At 49.8% G+C, this 19563-nt stretch overlaps 1 protein-coding gene across 11 annotated transcripts in view; it reads left to right on the forward strand.

The window, feature by feature from the left end:
• agrn (agrin) overlaps positions 1 to 19563 on the forward strand; it is a 260122-nt gene that overhangs the window by 221820 nt on the left and 18739 nt on the right. For 6 of the 11 annotated variants that reach the window (XM_056421994.1, XM_056421995.1, XM_056421997.1 and 3 more), the window contains 11 exons: positions 1793 to 1918; positions 4432 to 4473; positions 4851 to 4978; positions 7804 to 7918; positions 9126 to 9245; positions 9423 to 9884; positions 11490 to 11682; positions 14103 to 14318; positions 14834 to 15063; positions 16398 to 16532; positions 19229 to 19319. In XM_056421994.1, the coding sequence (XP_056277969.1) occupies positions 1793 to 1918; positions 4432 to 4473; positions 4851 to 4978; positions 7804 to 7918; positions 9126 to 9245; positions 9423 to 9884; positions 11490 to 11682; positions 14103 to 14318; positions 14834 to 15063; positions 16398 to 16532; positions 19229 to 19319 (1858 nt within the window). The remainder of the gene's footprint in view (positions 1 to 1792; positions 1919 to 4431; positions 4474 to 4850; positions 4979 to 7803; positions 7919 to 9125; positions 9246 to 9422; positions 9885 to 11489; positions 11683 to 14102; positions 14319 to 14833; positions 15064 to 16397; positions 16533 to 19228; positions 19320 to 19563) is intronic. The other 5 variants (XM_056421998.1, XM_056422000.1, XM_056422003.1 and 2 more) reach the window with 2 other exon arrangements.

Consider the following 19563-nt stretch of genomic DNA (forward strand, 5'->3'; position numbering starts at 1 on the left):
ACACATCCATGCCATTATCCACGAATCCAAAAGCCAGCGTCGGAAACACGCTTCTGTTATCTCCATGCAAATTGTTTTGGGAGGAGACAGATGTCAAAGCGGGGGGTGTGTGTGTGTGTGGGGGGGGGGCGGCTAACCTGAACAAGATGCATCTTAATTTCAGGAAAGGAACGTGTTCGCGTGAGTCACTCTCGGCGGGGGGGGGGGCGGGGGGGCTCTCTGTGAGCCTGACAGGCCTGAAGCGACTGGGAGGTTGAGGTGTGAGTGTGTGTGTGTGTGTGTGTGTGTGTGTGCGGAGGCTGCCTATAGTGTGTCACATGACTCGTCTCAAATCTCTCTCGTCATGCCCTCCCCGACTGTAACAGCGGGCCGGGGGGTGGGGGGACCTTTCAATCGGAGCTTTATTTTATGCATTTCTTTTTATATCTTCCTGTTCCGTCCACCTCGCCTGACAGCTCCCCAGTAAACAGGACGGGGATGGATGTGAACAGCGTGGCCCCAGTGTCCTCCTCCTCCTCCTCCTCCTCTTCCTCCGTCTCCCAGAGTCTTGAGATTTATTCTCTTGTCAGAGGCTGACCAGTGTGCCCGGCGGCGCGAGAGGCATGCGGCCTGTCTGTCCAGGAGACGCGGCGTGCCGCGGCCGCGCGGCTCTGTGAATGATTGTGTATCCGAGCGTACTTTGAATGTTTTGCTTCTTCTTTTCCTTTATTCTTCTTTTTGCTCTCCTCTTCTTCTTTTTCTTTTTTTTACGCTGCGTGCCTTACTCTGTGTGCATTCATAGTAGTGTGTTTGTTTGTGTATGTTGAGGTGTGTGTGTTGGTCCTATCTCTCGCTCTGTTGAAATCTGCTCTTATCTGTGTGTGTGTGTTTGATGGCTCTCATGCCGCATCCGCCTGCCGTTGTGACCCCCCCACACACACACACACACACCCCCACCAGCGCTCTACCCTCAGGTCCAGCATCTGTAAATCTGCAGACCGCACACGCCAACAGATGCCCTATAAACCTTCTCCCTCCTCCCTCCCTCCTCCTTCCTCCTTCCTTGCCTCCTCCCCTCCATCCCCTCCCCTCGCCTCCTTTTGACCGGTGCGTCCTTGAGCCGGACGTCCCTCGCCTCTGACGTCTTTACGACTTGTTTAGGCCCCTCGCAAGTTTGCCTCGCCGATTATTTCTAATGTCTGCGTGGCCATAACCCCCCCCCCCCTCCCTCTCCCTCCCCCCTCCCTCCAACCGGCGCCATCATTAGAGGGGACGGAGCTTTCAATCCTTCAAAGGGAGAAAGCTCGGCCACTTTAATGTCTTTTATGGCCCGAGACAGCCAGATACACAGGGGGCCTTTTTTCTTCTGGAAAGCCTTGAAGGCGAGCGGGCCAGCCAATCGGCCGTGAGCGCTTATCATATCCCCTGATTTAAAGTGCTCTGTGTGTGTGTGTGTGTGTGTGTGTGTGTGTGTGTGTGTGATATGACTGGCAACAGTGCCCCATTATGTGTTCTCCGCCTGACTAAATGAGTTCCAGGTGTAAAATCAATTTCCCGTGAAGATGGCGTACAATCGCCGCCCGACAGATGCCTCGCATTAGCGTCCAATCACAGGTCAGCGGGCCGGACAGCCACAGCCGTCTGCCGAGGGGAAGCGAACCCGTGTTTTACCTTCCGCGACACGGACGATCCCGTAGAGCCTGAACAAAAAAAAAAAATCTCTCTCAGCGATTTCTATACATATGCCAGATTGTAATTTATGAATCTCGTGTTAATCCCGCCCCCCCCCCCTGTGTTTCTCCGCCCCCCCCAGACACCACGCTGATGAGCACCGCCGTACCCTCGGCCGAGGTCAGGTCGTCGTGTGACAACGAGGAGTTCGGCTGCTGCCCCGACGGCAGGACGGCGTCCGGCACCCCGGAGGGCGCCAACTGCCCCCGTGAGTCTCGAGCGCCACTTTCCATCTCACTTCTCACCCGGAAGTCCCAGAAGACACTCCTCTGCTGAATCCGGAGCCGACAGCTCACGGGAATAATCGACACACTTCTTTTTTTATATAGTATCGCTGCGCAGACGAGTCTTTGTTCTTCTAACGTTTTCTTTTTATCTCTTTCCTTCTTCTTCTTTTTTCAAACTTGAAACCTCCAATTCATAAGCGTCATTATTTCCGCGTGCGTTGAGAGTCGACGGGGATATTTTGTTATGTTTACTGGGCGGATAGAGATATGGAGCCATCTGCCTCGATCAACCAGACGAACAGGTGCTATTTCGTCTTTTTTCTTCTTTTTTCTCCCCCCCCCCCGATGCGTCGCTTTCGTGAATCACCACGCTCGTATGTAAATGATCATATCGGCAGGTGGCAGGAGAAAAATTTAAAAAAAGAGAAAGCGTTGCCTCGGTAATACGGCGGTTATGAATTTGACGCCGCTGACTCTAATATCAGGCGTGCCGTGAGTCATCGCCGTGCTTTAGGTTTGTGAGTAAACGTCTGTATTCTCTATTCCTCCTTCACTCTCTCTCTTTACTTCAATCTCCCGCCTCTCTTTTGATACACCCCCACCTCTCTCGCGCGCACACACACATACACACACCCACACAACCTTGTCTCTTTTATCATTCAGTATCTCCCCCTTGAGCTGTATCTCACTCCCCTCCCCCCTCCATCGCCCCCCTCTCAACTCAGTCAATCTCAATACAGTCTTGCATCAGTTCATTTCTCTCTGGAGTCGAGCAGCGAGCGAGAGAGAGAGAGAGAGAGAGAGACTACCAGCGGCCCCCGACGGGCGCCGCCGTACCAATCAGGGCCTTCTGCCAGAGACCCGTTTCATAAAGATAAAGGGCTTCTCGCTCCAATTTTTGCTCCTCGGTCTCTCTCTCTCTCTCTCTCTCGCTCTCTCGCTCTCTCGCTCCGTCCCCTCCGTTGTAATCTGCCCTCTATTTGTCCCGGCGGTGTCATTCCGGCTGATGCGAGACGAATAAATGGAGGCATTCTCCTCGGGTTCCCGTGGGAGCACCGGGGGGTCGCGACTTGCAGAAGAAGGAAAAAAAGCCGAGGCCACAAATCAGCAGCGTTTTGGTGGAAGCTTGAAAAAACAAGCGCGTCCCTCGAGGTTTGGCGTCGGCGGCGTCCCGATCCCGGCAGGTCGGACGTGTACGCGCCTGTGACAGGATGCAGCTGTCAGAGGCAGCAGCGAAAGTAAATATTTGTCTCGAGCCGACAATGACCGGCGCCCCGGCGATCAATACTTCATTGAGCTCAAGTGATGCCAATAAAATCCAGCAAGGCGATCGGCGGATCGACGCGCCCCCGATCCTTCTGGGGTTTTTTCCCGTCCGCTCGAGAAAAAAGGACAGAATTTCCCGTCAAGTTTTATTGAAACATCCCTCGAGCTCGGTCGACACACACACGCACGCACACACACGCACACGGACTCACTCAGCGAGATTGATTTGAAACTCTTTCGCTTGTGTGTTGGGTTGTAAAGCTGCGATGTGGAAGTCCCGCCTTCAGAATGTATTGTTATGGTCCTCCTTCTGGTTCCTTAGTCTGGTGTGTCGCTCGGAAAAAGACAACACTAATCCCTGCAGGCCCCGCCCTCCGTACGTCACATGTACACAAGTCAAAGACAAGGACCGGCTAGTGCCAGTTGATGGCACGCTGCCCCCCCCCCCCCCCCCCTTGCTGGAAACTCTTCCATGTGCCGGCCAGAGACTCGAGAAATCCATCACACTTCCCAGTTCACCAGCATCTGATAAGTCAAATAGCTCTGCCCCTCCTTTCATCCCTCTCTTTTCTCTCCTCTCGTTCCGGGTCGTCGCGGCCCCCGCTCTGATGTTTGTCTCCTTTAGGAGCTTAAAACTCAGATCAGTATAATTCCGGCCGGCGCCACATGTGAATGGACGGCACCGTGGAGACCGGAGGAGGAGGAGGGAGGCAGCGAGTGGCGGCGGTGTGTGTGTGGGGGGGGGGGGGGCTCAGCGTGTCGCCGCTCTCTGCTGTCCTCTCCCCATGCAACCTTTATTTCCTCTCCTCCCCGGCCGTGCCAGTCACCGGTCCGGCGGGCGTTAAGGAGACGGTTACGGCCGAGAATCAAACAAGCGCTCTTCCTGTTCTCCCCTTTTTTGCGTTGCTCAGGCGGCGTCGGCCATGATTGATTCGGGCAATTTGTTCTACTGATTACAAGCGGCAGGGAAGCGTGGCCCCCCCCCCCCCCCCTGCTCTCCACCTCCACCGCTCTCAGCCTCCTTCAGAGCGCTCTCCCCTCTGAAAGCAGCGCGGGGAGTCGAGCTGATGACCCCCCAAGGTCACTCGCTCTTTGCTGACGACGGCACTTTTGAGAGTGCCTGTGAACTGTTTTCTCTCTGTGTGTGTGTGTGTGTGTGTGTGTGCGTGTAGTTTTTTTCCTCTTCATGTATTTGTGTGTCCGTCTAACTTGTTGTCTTTTTACCCAGCCCTCCATGCCTCGGCCAGCTTTTGGGACGAGTCTCGGTCTGGTAAAACTGGCCCATATTTCCGACCTTTGCTTCTTTCTTCCTTCCTTCCTCCCTTCCCTCATATCTCAGTCCACCACCACCACTACATACACCCTGAAACCCCTCTTCAAACCCCCCCACGCAATCAGCAATAAACTCACTAACACCACCCCCCCCCCTCCCCCTTATCAAACACACACAAACATGCATCCATCACTAACCCGAAAACTGGCACGGACCACCTCCAAAAAAATGTAAAAAAAGGAAACGAGCACTGCGTGAAGACATCGGGGGGAAACTGAGTGGCAGGAGAAGGTTTGAGCGAGAGGTTGTTTTTTTCCCGTATGTCACATCCTCTCTGACCCCGCCCGCCCCCCCCCCCCCCCTTCTCCTGCCAGCCACCATGAAGTTCAGCGGGTTCCTGCACTTGGACCAAGTCGAGGGCCAGGAGATCTTCTACACCCGCGAGATGGAGGACCCCAAGTCGGAGCTGTTCGGAGAGACGGCGCGCAGCATCGAGAGCGCTGTGAGTGCATTCCAGCGGCCGTTTTGTTTCCCAAAATGTACTTTGCAATTCCTTGTTTCAGTGAGACTGACGTGATTTTAATACTTAGGTTTTCCTCCAGTGGCTTCTGGAGGCCAACGTTAACAGACTTAAGACGTTGTAGGTTGTACATTTAAGTAAATTTGGGCTCCAACAACGAATCGGAAGAAATAAAATTTAAAAAACGATTATTAGAATAGAGATAAGCCACGCCCCCTCTCAGGCGCGAATGAACCACAAATAGTCGGGCGAGTAAACTAACGCGATATAACGCGTATTTTTTATAAAGGCGTGGAATGTTTTTGATTAGTCGAAAAAATAATAGACATATTAATCGATTATTAATATAATCGTTAGTTGCAGCCTTAGATTGAACCACTATTGAGCCATTGAGCCTCTTTTAGTGGGTTTATTTTTGTATTCTTTTGCAATTAACACCTCCGTAAAAGCGACTGACCCGAGGGACAACGTCCGGCAAAGCGTCACGCGGTCCAACTTTCAATCTTCTTCAATTACCGAGCCTCCGAAACGACACTCAACACGCATCTCGAGCTTCATTGCAAATGTCTTTTTACGGATTTTACACCCCTGAAGCTGCCGAGTAATATTCTGTCACGCTGAGCCGGAGAGTTGGTAGAAAAATATATAGTTTTTTTCAGAGGAACATACATCATATCAGTGAGAAACTACACTTTGAATTAAAGACGAATATATGGTATTTATTGACCCAGTTAGGTAAATACTAGTGTGTGTGTGTGTGTGTGTGTGTGTGTGTGTGTGTGTGTGTGTGTGTGTGTGTGTGTGTGTGTGTGTGTGTGTGTGTGTGTGTGTGTGTGTGTGTGTGTGTGTGTGTGTGTGTGTGTGTGTGTGTGTGTGTGCATTTGGCGTCGAACCACAAATTTCCCCACATATTCCGCTGGCTGATTAAGGATTTTCAAACAGTTTCTCAGAACTCTCTTCATTTCAAGCACATCATAAGAGCTCCTTTCTTCTTTTTTTTTAACTCACAGCCTCCACAGAGGCTTCCAGAACTCTCCAAGTTTTAATTATAGATTTTTAAAAAGAAGAGGAAAGAAAGCGAGCGAACAGCTCTCTGCCGACTCGTCCAAAGACTAACTCGTCAATCGCCTCTCCAAACACTCTGTGAGCGCCGTGTGAGATTAATTAAGATGTTACAGATAGTCGAACAATTTGAATATTTTCCCCCGTCATCCATTTTCTCTGTTGAGCTCGGACCTTTGAACAAATATCTCTGTTGTCAAGCCTGGGCCTCGCTCCTCTGATGTGTGTGTGTGTGTGTGTGTGTGTGTGTGTGTGTGTGTGTGTGTATATACATATACACATCTACTAGATGTTGTTACAGTGTCACTAGCCTCTACTGGGACATAATCTAATACCATACAGATATTTATGTGTGTGTCTGTGTGTGTGTGTGTGTGTGTGTGTGTGTGTGTGTGTGTGTGTGTGTGTGTGTGTGTGGGCTTGTTGCACTCAGAGCCTGTGCGCTTCTGAAGCCTGGTGTGCCACTCGATAGCAGCCGTCTCCCTCTTCATCTTCCAACACTCACTTGAACACACACACAAACAGACACACACACACACACACACAATCGAGCCGCCGCCAATTTCAGTCGCGCCCGTCCCGATTAAATAAATGAATGCGACGGGAACCGGAGGGTTTTTTCCCCTCGTAGCTCAGTGTGTGTCCAGCGTTCACAGCCCTAAGCCGGCTTTAGAGGATTATTTTTTTAATATTTTGTATTATTGACCTAATGTCTAATTGTCCTTTACACCTCGGGCCCCACAGATGGGAGTCATTCAGTTCATAAAGGGAATAATCTGAATCTTCAGGATGAAGGGCTGAGTACTGAATCCACAGCGCTCACGTCGCTGCAGACGTTGGACTTTAACGTGAACATTACCTGACAGAAACAATGGCCTGAAACTCAAAATGAGCTGAGTATCCCAAAGGAATTCCGCGTGTGTGAGCGCTGGGGGGTCGAACACCTTTAAACCGGCCTCTGAAGGGGGGTCAGCGGGCCCCAGTGGCTCCGTGTCCACCAGCATTAAAATGGTCCCAATTTCCTGAGATCTAATATTTCATTAACTTGGTTAACTTCAGCCAGCCTAGTGGTTGGCTTAGAACAAAAAGAAGAAAAACTAGAACGGGCACTCGGTAGAGCGCATACCTTCGCATATCACAAGATTGGGCATTGAATTATGAACATGTTGGCATTAGTTGTATGCCAATTGGATAAAAATTGACCGCGTGTTGGTAAAAAGAAGACTTTGACCTGTTCATGACCTTGACCTTTGACCCGATCGATCCCAAAATCTAATCAAATGGTCCCCGGATAATAACCACTCATCCCACCAAATTTCATGCGATTCGGTTTAATACTTTTTGAGTTATGCGAATAACACGCATACAGATAAATAAATACTCGGCGATCAAAACATAACCTTCCGCATTTTCAATGCGTTTGGCGTTTATGACTTGCTCACATAGGAGCGGGTGAGCGGAACTAATCAGGAGCTCATGTCAGGGTTGCACGACATTTATCTGGGGCTCCTCCCCCAAAACTTGTCGGCGTAATTAATGCCACGGCCGCAGATGAATGTCAATTTGTGCACCCGCCCACCGATAGGTTTCTCCTCGGCGCCCCAATTTAGAGCGGCAGCCTTTCTTCCTGGGAGAAGAGTCTTCAAGGGGACCGACTCGCCGCTATGAGCTCATTACCAGCCTCATTTACCATCTCTTCCCTCTCTCTCTCTTTCTCTCTCTCTCTGTCTCTCTCCCTCCTTCAGCTCAACGAGTTGTTCAGGAAGTCGGACGCACACAAAGACTTCCTGAGCGTCCGGGTCCTGAACCTGGCGCCCAGCAACTCCATCCTGGCCTTCGTGGAGGCCAACTTCAAGCCAGGTGAGAGATCTCAGAACATTTGAAGAACTGAAAAGTGTTTGAAGTAGCAATAGTGAGCTACATGCGCTTCAGTGATACTTTGATCCCCCCCCCCTTTGTCTTTGAGAAACTACAAATCTAACTGGATTTACATGAAATTGGGATGAAAGTTAGCCCACCGGCCAAAGAAGACCTAATTATTAAAACATTTTTAATGCTGAATTAGCCACCACTTCCTTACATTTTCCCTCGTACCTTCGTGGACTGTAAAGCGGGGAGGAAAAATGAGTTCTCCTGGAATCCTCGCTTATCCGAATCTTTTATTATTACTCCTATACATATAAAATCGGCGCACACAACATTTAGAGCCTCATGTTTTTTTAATCATATTATTATATTGTTTTTTGTTGTAACATTCCACACAGTTCTCTACATTGTACCTTTACATAACACTCAGAGGGCCTTTTGCCTCGAGGCGCTGCTGCAGCAACAGAAAGCTCATTTAAATGAGTGTTTTACACACACACACACACACACACACACACACACACACACACACATAACTATCTGGTTAAGAACTATTCTATTATCTAGAAGAGAAAAAAACTAAAAACATTTAATTCTTTCTGAATGTAAACTCGCCCTGCTGCCTGGCTGAGTCCCAACAGAAGCCGTTACCCCTAAAAGTGATTGACAGGCGTCGCAATGCAGTGACAAACCCTGCAAAACTATTAACAATGTGTTATTACTTTTAATAAATCTTTTTAGAATCTTCTTTACATCACAATGTCGTACTCGCAATCTCCTTTAATTAAAAAGAGCGAAATGAATCCACCAAGGAAAAGAGCACATTTGTCCATAAAATGATACTTTTGAAGCCACGACTGGATCTTGATTGAAGCTCCTTTTTTTGTTCCAGACAGAACTCCACCCGCCCCTTTCTGCTTCTATTTCATTTTTTTACGAGCGCCTTTTAGTCTCCTCCATAGCCTTTGTGTGTGTGTGTGTGTGGGTGGGGGGGGGGGGGGGGGGCTCCTCCATGGCCTGTAAAGCGAACATCTGCAACGGGACGACATTATGAGAGCGATTCATCTGGAGAGAGAAAATGCGGGGGACACAAGCGAAGCGACGGTCGGGGGGTGGGGAGGAGGGGGGGGGCTTTTCCGATGCGGATACGGCCCCCCAGAGGCCCTGTCCTGACCCGGGTCGTGTGTCTCGTTTATTGCAGATACGAGATACACGGTGGAGGACATCAAGGCAGCGCTGCTGAAGCAGCTGAAGGCCTCCAGAGACACCAGCATCGCCGTGAAGAAGCCGGAGGACGAGAACATCCACTTCACCAATTATGGTAATGCCGTGTGGGCTTTTACAGGAGTGTGTGTGGACTGATACAAATTAAAAAGTGTGTGTGTGTGTGGGGGGGGGGTGGGTTAAGTTATTCGTGAGGCGTTTTATGAAACGGTGTACGGGAACACCTCCGGCTCAACGCGCTGCGACTCCTTTGACTCTGATTTTCCGTTGACAGTCGTCTCCTCCATCCCCTTATTGACCACCACCACCACCACAGTGGCGTCGGTCACCACCGCCGCCCCCACCATCGCCATGACCACCGCCGCGGCTGCCGCCACTACGACCTCCAGGCCTCCGCCGACCTCCCCGTACATCACCCGCCGCCCGCCGGGCACCACCCGCAGGCCTCACGGCGGCAGGCGCACCACCACCACCACCAGCACCACCACGTCCGCGCCGATCACCACGCCGCTGCCGACCACCACCGCCGCCGCCACCACCATGGCGGCGGCGGTCACCACGGCCGTGCCGCATCCGGCGACCACCGGCGCTCACGTCAGGGGCCGCCTCCACCACCACAAGACGCAGAAGCCCTGCGGCTCCCACCCCTGCCTCCACGGGGGAACCTGCGAGGACGACGGCAACGACTTCAGCTGCATGTGCCCCGCCGGCCGAGGAGGCTCCGTGTGCGAGAAGGGTGAGCTCTTCTTCCTCCTCCTCCTCCTCCTACTCCTCTCTCGTGTTTTTGTTATTTCCATTACAACAGTTTTGGAAGTTAACTATTTGCATATGTTTTGCTCTACAGTGAAATCCCATTAAAGAGTTAAATGACGTCATTTTGATGAAGAAGAAACCTTATTTATTTAAAAGTGATCCAGGTTCCTTCAAAAAAATACAATCGTAATATATATTGTCTTTTTATTATGAGAAATATCAAAGTGAATCCATTTAATTATTTCTTGTTTTTTAATCAACAGAATATCCATAAAATGACATTTTTTATGAAATATTTTTTTCTTCTAAAAAGCTAAAAATAAATAAATAAAATATAGGATATATTTTTGAACTCATCTCAGAAAAATAAGCCGGATCACTCTTTTTGTTGATATAATCGACTTTTACGTTGGCTTCCCAGCGACTGAGAGGGTTTTCTGTTACTCCCTTTCCTTTGTGCCATTAATGCTTTATTTTCTTTGAGCTGTTTTGTAATCTCCACTAACCTAAGTGCCTAAGTGCTTTAGTGTGTGTATAAAGTAGCGGAAACGCAGCATTAAGAAAACAAAGAAGAGTTCAAAGCAAAGGAACTGTGACACCTCGGTGAGGCCGTCGCTTTGTCTAATTGCAGCGTCACAAACGTGCAACGTGACACCCTAACTATCGCAAACAACGTGACACCCTAACTATCGCAAACAACGTGACACCCTAACTAGCTGCGTGAGTAATGGCTTTCGGGTTAGTGCTGGAATATGTAAATGCGAGGTTATGTATCGCAGACGATGATTTATTGGGTCGTTTAAAGCTCAGCGAGACAACAAGCCATCAGAGCTCTTCTTCTTCTTATTTACTCGACGCCTCAAAAGTCGTCTCGAGTGTTTTTTACCCCGACAGGTTCGCCGCCTCGGGAAGAGGGCGACGCGCTGAGCCGCAACTCTTTTGTCTCTCCCCCACACCTTACCCTTCTTTTTGGGAGGGAGGAGGAGGGGGGGGGGGTGAGGACAAGGAGCAGCATCTTCACGCAGCTGCATCTTAAGATAATTGACAGTAATTGCTTTGATGGGGATTAGCTGGTGGGAATCAGTGTGTGTCTTTTGAGTGACTAAATAAAGTCGCACTCGCACACTCAACGCTTGAAAATAAAAACCTGCGCGGCGGCGGCCTCCCCGAGATCAATCGAGTCATTAGAAGCTCGTCAGCTGCCATTCTCCTCAGAGAGACGGACGGAAAGACAGATGGACGGAGAGGAAAAGGAGCCCGGGGGAGGAAAAATGGATGATCGCGATCATAATTGCAGAGTGGCAGAAACATAAAGGCTTCATGTGTGTGTGTATGTGTGTGTGTGTGTGTGTGTGTGCTGGAATGTGAGTTGAGGGTGGGTGGGGGAAAAAATCCGCTCTTTTTTTCCTTTTGATAAACCCAACGAAACGTAATTCCTGAAATAAACTGACAAGAGGGGCTCATCCCCCCCCCCCCACCACCGCCACTAATTATGCACATTAAACGCCTCTTACGCCGCGATAAAGCCGATCGTGTTGTAATGACCGGCTCTCTTTTTTTGGTCGTGTCCCCTCCGTCCCCTCCGCAGTGATCCGATACTTCATCCCGGCGTTCGGGGGCCAGTCGTACTTGGCGTTCCAGACCATGAGCGCCTACCACACGGTCCGCATCGCCATGGAGTTCCGGGCGTCGGAGATGAGCGGCCTCCTGCTCTACAACGGCCAGACGGGCAAGAAGGACTTCATCTCCCTGGCCCTGGTGAACGGCAAGGTGGAGCTCAGGTGAGTTATTTTATCACAAGAAAAGAAAGCATGTTTTTTTTAAACAATCAATTATGAAAAGACACAGAAGCTTCTTGACAGATTGTTTTTTGGACCGCGGCTACGACGACAGGAAATGTGTTCAGACGTGCAAACAAGCTGTTGGCGTGATCACGTTTGCAGATGGTGGGGACATATTTGCGGAAATATGTGCACGGATGTCATCATTTATCAATTTAAATGCAGTATTTTTAATCACAATATATATATATATATATATATATACATATAGAAAGAGAAAGGGATTGATGGTTCATGTGCTTACAGATGGAGGCAATGACTTCACAGACTTCTAGTGTTCATAAACGTTGTGCAACATATAGTATTCATATAAATATATCCACGCCGTGCCACTGTGGACTGATACAAATCTTCTCGTCTGATAAACACAAACAGCGGAGAAATTCCCCACAACCGTCTGAGACGTATGAGCTGCAGTGTGCACACTAGAAGTACAACATGTTAGGTTGCATGAGGCCTCCAGAGGAGATGTTGTAAATCAGTGAGCAGGATCATGTGATGTGTTGCATGACATGTTTGAGTTTTTTAGTGGTTAGTATGAATCCATCAGCAAAGACATGGGATCCCACCTCTGCGTCCCATAATGCATTTCCCTATTGTCGTGAAAACCCCCTCATTAGTCAGTCTCTACATCTCAAAACCGGGGTCAAATAGCCACATTGAGTCGGTGTGGCGCCCCCTTCAGGATCTACGTGTGACGGGGTTTTAACAATACGCATCTAGCAGTAGGCTGCCATGATGAAACCCAGGTACTGTTTCCCTACCAGAAACACTGACAGGGTTCGTACGGTCATGGAAAACCTGAAAAAGTCATGGAATTTTAAAATGGTTATTTCCAGGCCTGGAAAAGTCATGGAAAAAACAAAAATCATAAAAGTTTTGGAAAAGTGGAAATGTGTTATAATCACATGTTCATTCACGGCGAGTTTGAAATAATTAATACGTTTTTTAACCCTTGTGTTGCCTTCGGGTCAATTTGACCCGATTCAATGTTTCACCCTCCTGTCGCCTTCGGGTCAATATGACCCGATTCAATGTTTAACCCTCCTGTTACCTTTATATTTACTAACATATTTTACCCTTGAGGTCAATATGACCCCAGCTATTAAAATCTCCAGAAAATTATTAGAATTAATATTGTTTTCCAAGTTTAAGTGTGAGGTACTTTATGTTTGTTTGTTGACTCTTGAAAGAACACCGACATTAAACATTGAATCGGGTCAAATTGACCCGAAGGCGACAGGAGGGTTAAATATTGAATCGGGTCAAAATGACCCGAAGGCAACACAAGGGTTAAAGAAAGACGCTCAAAATATAAGCCGGCATACGCTCTCAATACGCACAATTTTTAAAAAAAATCATGTTTATACTGAGATTTCCGACTGTGGGTCAGTGGTTACAGGTCCGTCTTTCAATCAGGGGGTTGGAGGTTCAATCCCCGCTCTAGTCGATGTGTCCTTGAGAAAGACACTTAACCCTGAATTGCTCCCTGTAGCTGCGTCTACAGAGTATGAATGTAACAGGATTGTAAATCGCTTTGGATAAAAGCGTCAGCTAAATGACATGTGATGTAATGTAATTTCAGTTTGGTCATGGAAATTTGGTTTAAAGTCCTGGAAAAGTCCTGGAAATCCATTGATCAAAATGTGTAAGAACCCTGACTGAGTATTCATCTATTTCCCCCCGCCCCCCCCCCCCCCGCAGTATTAATAAAAAAAATAAAGAAAAATTAGAGATGTGAACGGACTAATACGAGGTTCCACACGCGTCTGTATTTTGTCCCTATTTTAAACAACATCCTGTTTACTTGTTTATCTTTTTGGGGTCTTTTGTTTTTCACCCTGACCCCTCGGGGCCAGGTCACATTCCTCCATTCAGAGGGAAATCAATAGTGAACCAACGGAGTTCATTAATCGTCGGCGCTTTGAAAAAGAGCCCCGCCTCAATTCCAGAAATACAGCCGTGAGATTACCACCCACAGCTCGGGCAAATCCGAGACTCGGGGAGAACTAATTATTTGTGGCATATAATTGCTCTCAGGTTTGTGCTAACGCTCCCCGTATGTGTGGGAGCGCATACGCTTGTTTCTGCGATGATGCGGCCCGTTTTTTTTCTTCTTCTTCTCCCTCAGCAAAAAATCTCATAAGATAAAAGGTTTAATTAAAAAGAGGGCGTGAGAATACTTTTAGAAGCCTCGCTCCACCGTCGCGTAGTTCAGAATCCCTAATGGGAAAAGTCTTGCACCGTTGAGCGGCACGAGCGAGATTTTATTTTTCCGCTCGTCACCGGGCGCCGCCCGCTCGATAAAGAGCAATGGCGTGGGAAGTAACCCCCCCCCCCCCCCCTCTCTCTCTCCCCAGGTTCAACACGGGCTCGGGCACCGGCACCCTGGTCAGCAAAGTGCCGGTCACTCGGGGCCGCTGGCACCAGCTGGTGGTGACGCGCAACCGGCGCAACGCCAAGCTGAGCGTGGACAACGAGCCGCACATCGACGGCGAGAGTCCGCGCGGCACCGACGGCCTCAACCTCGACACCGACCTGTTCATCGGCGGGGTGTCCGAGGACATGAAGCAGGAGTACGTGTGTGTGTGTCTGTGTGTGTGTGTGTGTGAATGAAACCTTTTAATCTCCAGCTTTTTACTTTTGAGTCCAGTGCTTTTATGTCTATTTTGCTGACAGCTTGAGCCTCGTTAGTTCACCGTGCAGTTATCTGTCCCAGACCTCGATGGATTCACTCTCACCATCTGAGGTCTGTTTTGAATATGCAATATTCATAAGCAAGAATATGCTATTTCGCACCCAAATAAGCGAGTACCAAATAGTGCTGAAACTTTCTCTGTCAAATATCAAATTGATCCTTTTCTCTTCCCAGATGTGTACATTACTCATTGTATGGTTTGGGGTAGTAATCCACTGGTCTCCCCTCAGGGTACTGGTATTGGTACTGGTGCCATAATGACCCCCCCAGCATCTTTAGCCGAAGCTCCTTGTGATTCAGTCAGTCGGTGGAAGAAATGCGACTGAACCCCCTTCCTTTTTTTTCTTTCTTCTTCTTCTTCTTCTTCTTCCTCTTCTTCCCCTTCGTCTTCAGTGTGAGGGAGCGGACGGCGGTGGCCGGCGGCCTCGTGGGCTGCATCCGCCTGCTGGACGTCAACAACCGGATGCTCAACCTGCAGGAGAGCGGCGGCGACAGCGTGTACGGCAGCGGCGTCGGAGAATGCGGCAACAACCCCTGCCAGCCCAATCCCTGCAGGAACGCCGCGGCGTGCCAGGTCAAGGAGGCGGAGATGTTCCACTGCAAGTGCAGCAAAGGATTCTGGGGTACGGCAGAGAACCAAGCGGGAAATGAGACACGTCCGATGTCTGCGCGTCCATATTTTGCCTTCACTGTGATCATGACCTACTCCAGCAACCTAAATAAGTGCGACAGCTTAATTTGACAGTGAAAATCATGCCCCCCCCCCCAGGAGGAGCCCTGGATGTCATTCTGTAAACACAGACACCATCTAATCCGTGCTTCCGACACAAAAACGAAAGATTAAATGTCGAAAAAAAACATTTAAAACTCCCTGCCAAAAAAAATGCTCGGTGATTGGCCTTTGGCCCGTCTCCACTTTGACATCCCTTCTTCCTTTTTTAATTTTTTAAAAAAAATGTTCTTTCTTCATCCCCCCCAGCACATGCCAACTAACAAGCTGTAAGAGCAGACAGCAGCCCCCCCCCCCTTTCCTGTCTTACTGCAGAAAGCTTCACCCCAGAATAACAATCATTGTCGGAGTTAACTTTTAATGCTGGAATGGTAAACGCAATTGTTTGTTTGCTCACGGATTGGGGGAGGGAGGTGGGGGGGGGGGGGGGGGGTTGCATCGCTGTTCAGGGGAGGGCAACGACCTCTCGGCAACGTTTTTAGGAGGCGTTTTTTTTTTTTTCTCGTCTCCTCGACTTTAAAAACGCGGATGGGATGAAGGCGTTACGTGATCGTTGCCTTTCACACAAGCCTTTATGTCTGACTGTTTACTGAGGAGCCCGGGGAGGAAGTGGCAGATCAACCCCTGAGCTCGGCGGGAAGCGTCGCCGTTGATCAAATTTGTGTTGGCGCCGCGCCGCAAAATGAATCCCGGTAATGACAATTGGACCGTTGCCCCGCGGTGGATTTCATCATCGCGTCAGTTTGGGGGGGGGGGGGGGAGGGGATGGCCACGATCGCGGGGATTTCGCGGCGAGGGCCGGATCACGGGGAGCCCGATAGAGGGACTAAATGGAGGGCGGTAAAGACTGGGGGAGGGGGGGGACAGTCGGAGGGATGTAAGCGAGGGGAATCATGGTAGGGAGGGGAGAAGTGGAGGATAAAAGCTGCCTTCCTTAAGGGTGAGTTGGGAAAGGCTCAGTGCGGATGGGGTTCATTAAAGCGCCCTCGTCACCACGAACAACCCACCATCCAATCAGACGCTGCCGAGGCCCAGGAAGTGAAGGCTGGAGGCTCTCCGCTGTTTCATCTGGACGTGTAACACACACCATTAAGAACCCCGATTACAGAGGAAATCTTCACGCCCCCTTTTTTAAAATCTTGGTCTCGCCGCTCAGATGGAAGAAAAGGGGATAGAAAAACGTCTGACGGGGTTTCTCACTATGTGTGTGTGTGTCTTTCTCTCTAGGTCCAACCTGCGCCGACCTCCATGACCCGTGCGAGCCCAACAGGTGCCACCAGTCCTCCCAGTGCCAGGCGCTGCCCGAGGGAGGCTACAAGTGCGAGTGTCCCATGGGGCGTGAAGGCAGGCACTGCGAGAAAGGTAACGTGACGGAGGGCGAGCGGATCCCACCGCGTCGCGCCCTCGCCTCTTCGCTCGTTTCGTTTAGCGGGTGTTTTTTCGTGTGTTGCTTTCCGCCCTGTGGCATTTCCATCCAATCAGAATCGACGCGTGGGACGAAATGCAGGAAGGAAGAGACGGGGCGGGGTGGTGGTTGGGGTGAAGCGGGGGTTTGAGCCTTCACGCTGGGAGGGCAACGGAAGAGGGCTGGGGAGCTTGCAGAAGCGAGGTCGATGATTGGCCCCGACGGGCCGCTCGCCGCATCGACTCGGCCGCGCTTGTTAGTGGGGCAGCGACGGCGAGCCCCCCCCCACACACACACACACCCGCCTTTCCGCCCACAGGTGTTGTGTTCAAACGTGTTTGTTGCTTCTCAGCTCCACCCCCCGCGGTTAGGGAAAAAGACCAGAGCGCGGCTCAGCTGCTTTTTTGAAGTTCGGCATTAGCAATTATGCAGTCTCAAGCCTCCCCAAGATTTATTTTACCCCCTCTCGCTCTCTTTGTAGATGTCGTCGCGAAGGTCGGCGGACGCCTGCCCCCCCGCTTACCGGGGAACAAAAGTCCCGGTTAGCGGGGGGGATTAAAAATAAATTGAGGTGAACCAAAAATCAATGCCGAGTGTGTGTGTGTGCGCGTGTGTGAGAGAGAGAGAATGTCTCCCGTTCCAAAAAACCCCTCCGTAATCAATGAGATGACTCGTGGCATCGGTGCTCCGCTGCCCGCGGTGATTAATGGGCGCGTCAGTCAGCCGGAGTGTCGGCCTGGACAGGAGCTCCACAGATAAGGCGGACGCAACCCTCCGAGGGAACAGTTGAGAAGACGGGTATCTTACTGCCGGCACCTTGAAGGTGAATTGTGCGTCATATTGAGTGTGTGTGTGTGTGTGTGTGTGTGTGTGTGTGTCTGTGTGTGTGTGTGTGTGTGTGTGTGTGCACATTCAGTTGAGCTATGGTTTCCATTGCCATCCTGCCGGTGTTTGTCAGCTCGCTGCTGTAATATTCCACATCAAGGGTTTTCTCAAGGGTGCTCCAATAGTATTAAATGTATGTTTGTTTTTTTACTTGTGTATTTTTTTTTACGGCTCGGGGCTTTTCCCGTGTGATCGGGTAAATCACGACAACGTAGTGATGGAGGAAGCATCACTTGGACTCCGCCGGTCCTAAAACTAACTGCTAAAGGGTTTTGAGCTTCAACACTGTTTTACATTCACGCTACAATAAGCGAGGGGGGGGGCAGCTTTAACACACACACACACACACACTTCCACAATCTCTCTCTCGCTCACACACACACACACATAGTTCAAAGGTTCATTATTTTTCTGGCACTTTTCTTTGATTTCATGATTGACACCTCTCTCCTCGTGATCTCATCTCGACCTCAATTGGCGCGTTCTCGCAGCGCTCCGGCCAACACGCCATGTTTGAATCTAAATCGAGACGGCATCACTGAAGAGCTGATTGGGGGGGGGCTTTTCATAGCAGCAGCAAACAAAATGTTACCATTTTTCAACTAGCAAAATGCGATTTTCTTTGGCTGCTTTGTTCTTTGGCTTCAGTGCTTATTAAGCATTAATGGTCAAACATAGAGGACGTGACCTCGGCGCTACACCCTGTCAACCAGGAGCACCACTCTGGTCGTCGTATCCTGGACCTCTGACAAACTTATTGATCGCGCCGCTTTTCGCTTTGAACACATGGGGGGGGGGGGGGGGGGCTCCTTCAGTAAGAAACTACACCCTGAGCAGCTCCGTTAGTCTAATGGACTTCGGTTTAGTGCGCCAGTACTTGTAGCGTTATGCAAGACTACCCCCCCCCCACCCACACACACACACACAAACACACACACTCCTCCGTGGTGCGTACCATCATCATTAGCAGTCCTCTGCACAATAGCTAATTAGCTTTCTCATCTGCGTCTGCCTCTCCCCGTCCCGACTAGACTCAGCTAATCCCAGCCAATTATCAATAGAAGCTTTCTTGCCGGCTACGTAGATCCGCGTTTGTGTGTGTGTGTGTGTGTGTGTGTGTGTGTGTGTGTGTGTGTGTGTGTGTGTGTGTGTGTGTGTGTGTGTGTGTGTGTGTGTGTGTGTGTGTGTGTGTGTGTGTGTGTGTGTGTGTGTGTGTGTGTGTGTGTGTGTGTGTGTGCACCATGGACACATACACCCCACGGGTGACACTTGAATGATTCGTTATGTCAAGCCACTAGTTCGAGGGGTGTCACGGCGTCGGCCCTAAACACTCCTGACAGACAGACACGTTACAAAAGACACACATTTGTAAAAATTCTAATAAATAAAAGAAGACGTGCCAAAATACAATGGCTGCATTATTTCACGGGTGGTGTTCAACTCTCCAAAGGTTCTTTGTCATACCGTGTCGGGCTGTGTAATCAGTCTGACATAAAGGATTTTTTTTTTTTTTAAGGGGATTTTATTTTCCTTTTCTTTTTTTCTATTTGTATGAATTCCTGTCAAGTGGAAGTCTTAATCCTAAACGGCTCCGGAAACACAAATCCATCTCTTTCCATAATGCTGACGGGTCCATGAAAGATGCAGCGACTATCCCTGAATTTCAATTCTGTCGGCGATGACAACAACAACAACAAAAAGCGGGACCTGAGGATGAATATGCAGGTCTCTTTTGTTGTTGTTTATTTATTTTGTTCTATCTCCCCAGTGGCGGAGAGGCGAGGGGCTTACATGCCGCTGTTCAACGGAGACTCTTACCTGGAGCTGAAGGGGCTCCACCTCTACGGGCAAGATCTGCGGTACGTCTCCGTGTAACACGCACATGCATCGCCGAACACGGGACCTGGTCGTAAGCGATCGGCTCGCTCCGGGGGCCCGAGGCCCCAGCTGCTTCTTAACCTTTTGACCCCCACCCGATTTTTGAGGTTTGTGCTAAAAATGACATACCCAGACTAAAAAGGGTGTAGCTCTGCAACCACAACAGCTATTTGAATAATGTCGGTGTTATAATAAAGGCGACACATGTGGGCTTTTGTTCAGATG

This window comes from Pseudoliparis swirei, chromosome 9, assembly GCF_029220125.1.
Source record: "Pseudoliparis swirei isolate HS2019 ecotype Mariana Trench chromosome 9, NWPU_hadal_v1, whole genome shotgun sequence".
NCBI classification, from domain to species: domain Eukaryota; kingdom Metazoa; phylum Chordata; class Actinopteri; order Perciformes; family Liparidae; genus Pseudoliparis; species Pseudoliparis swirei.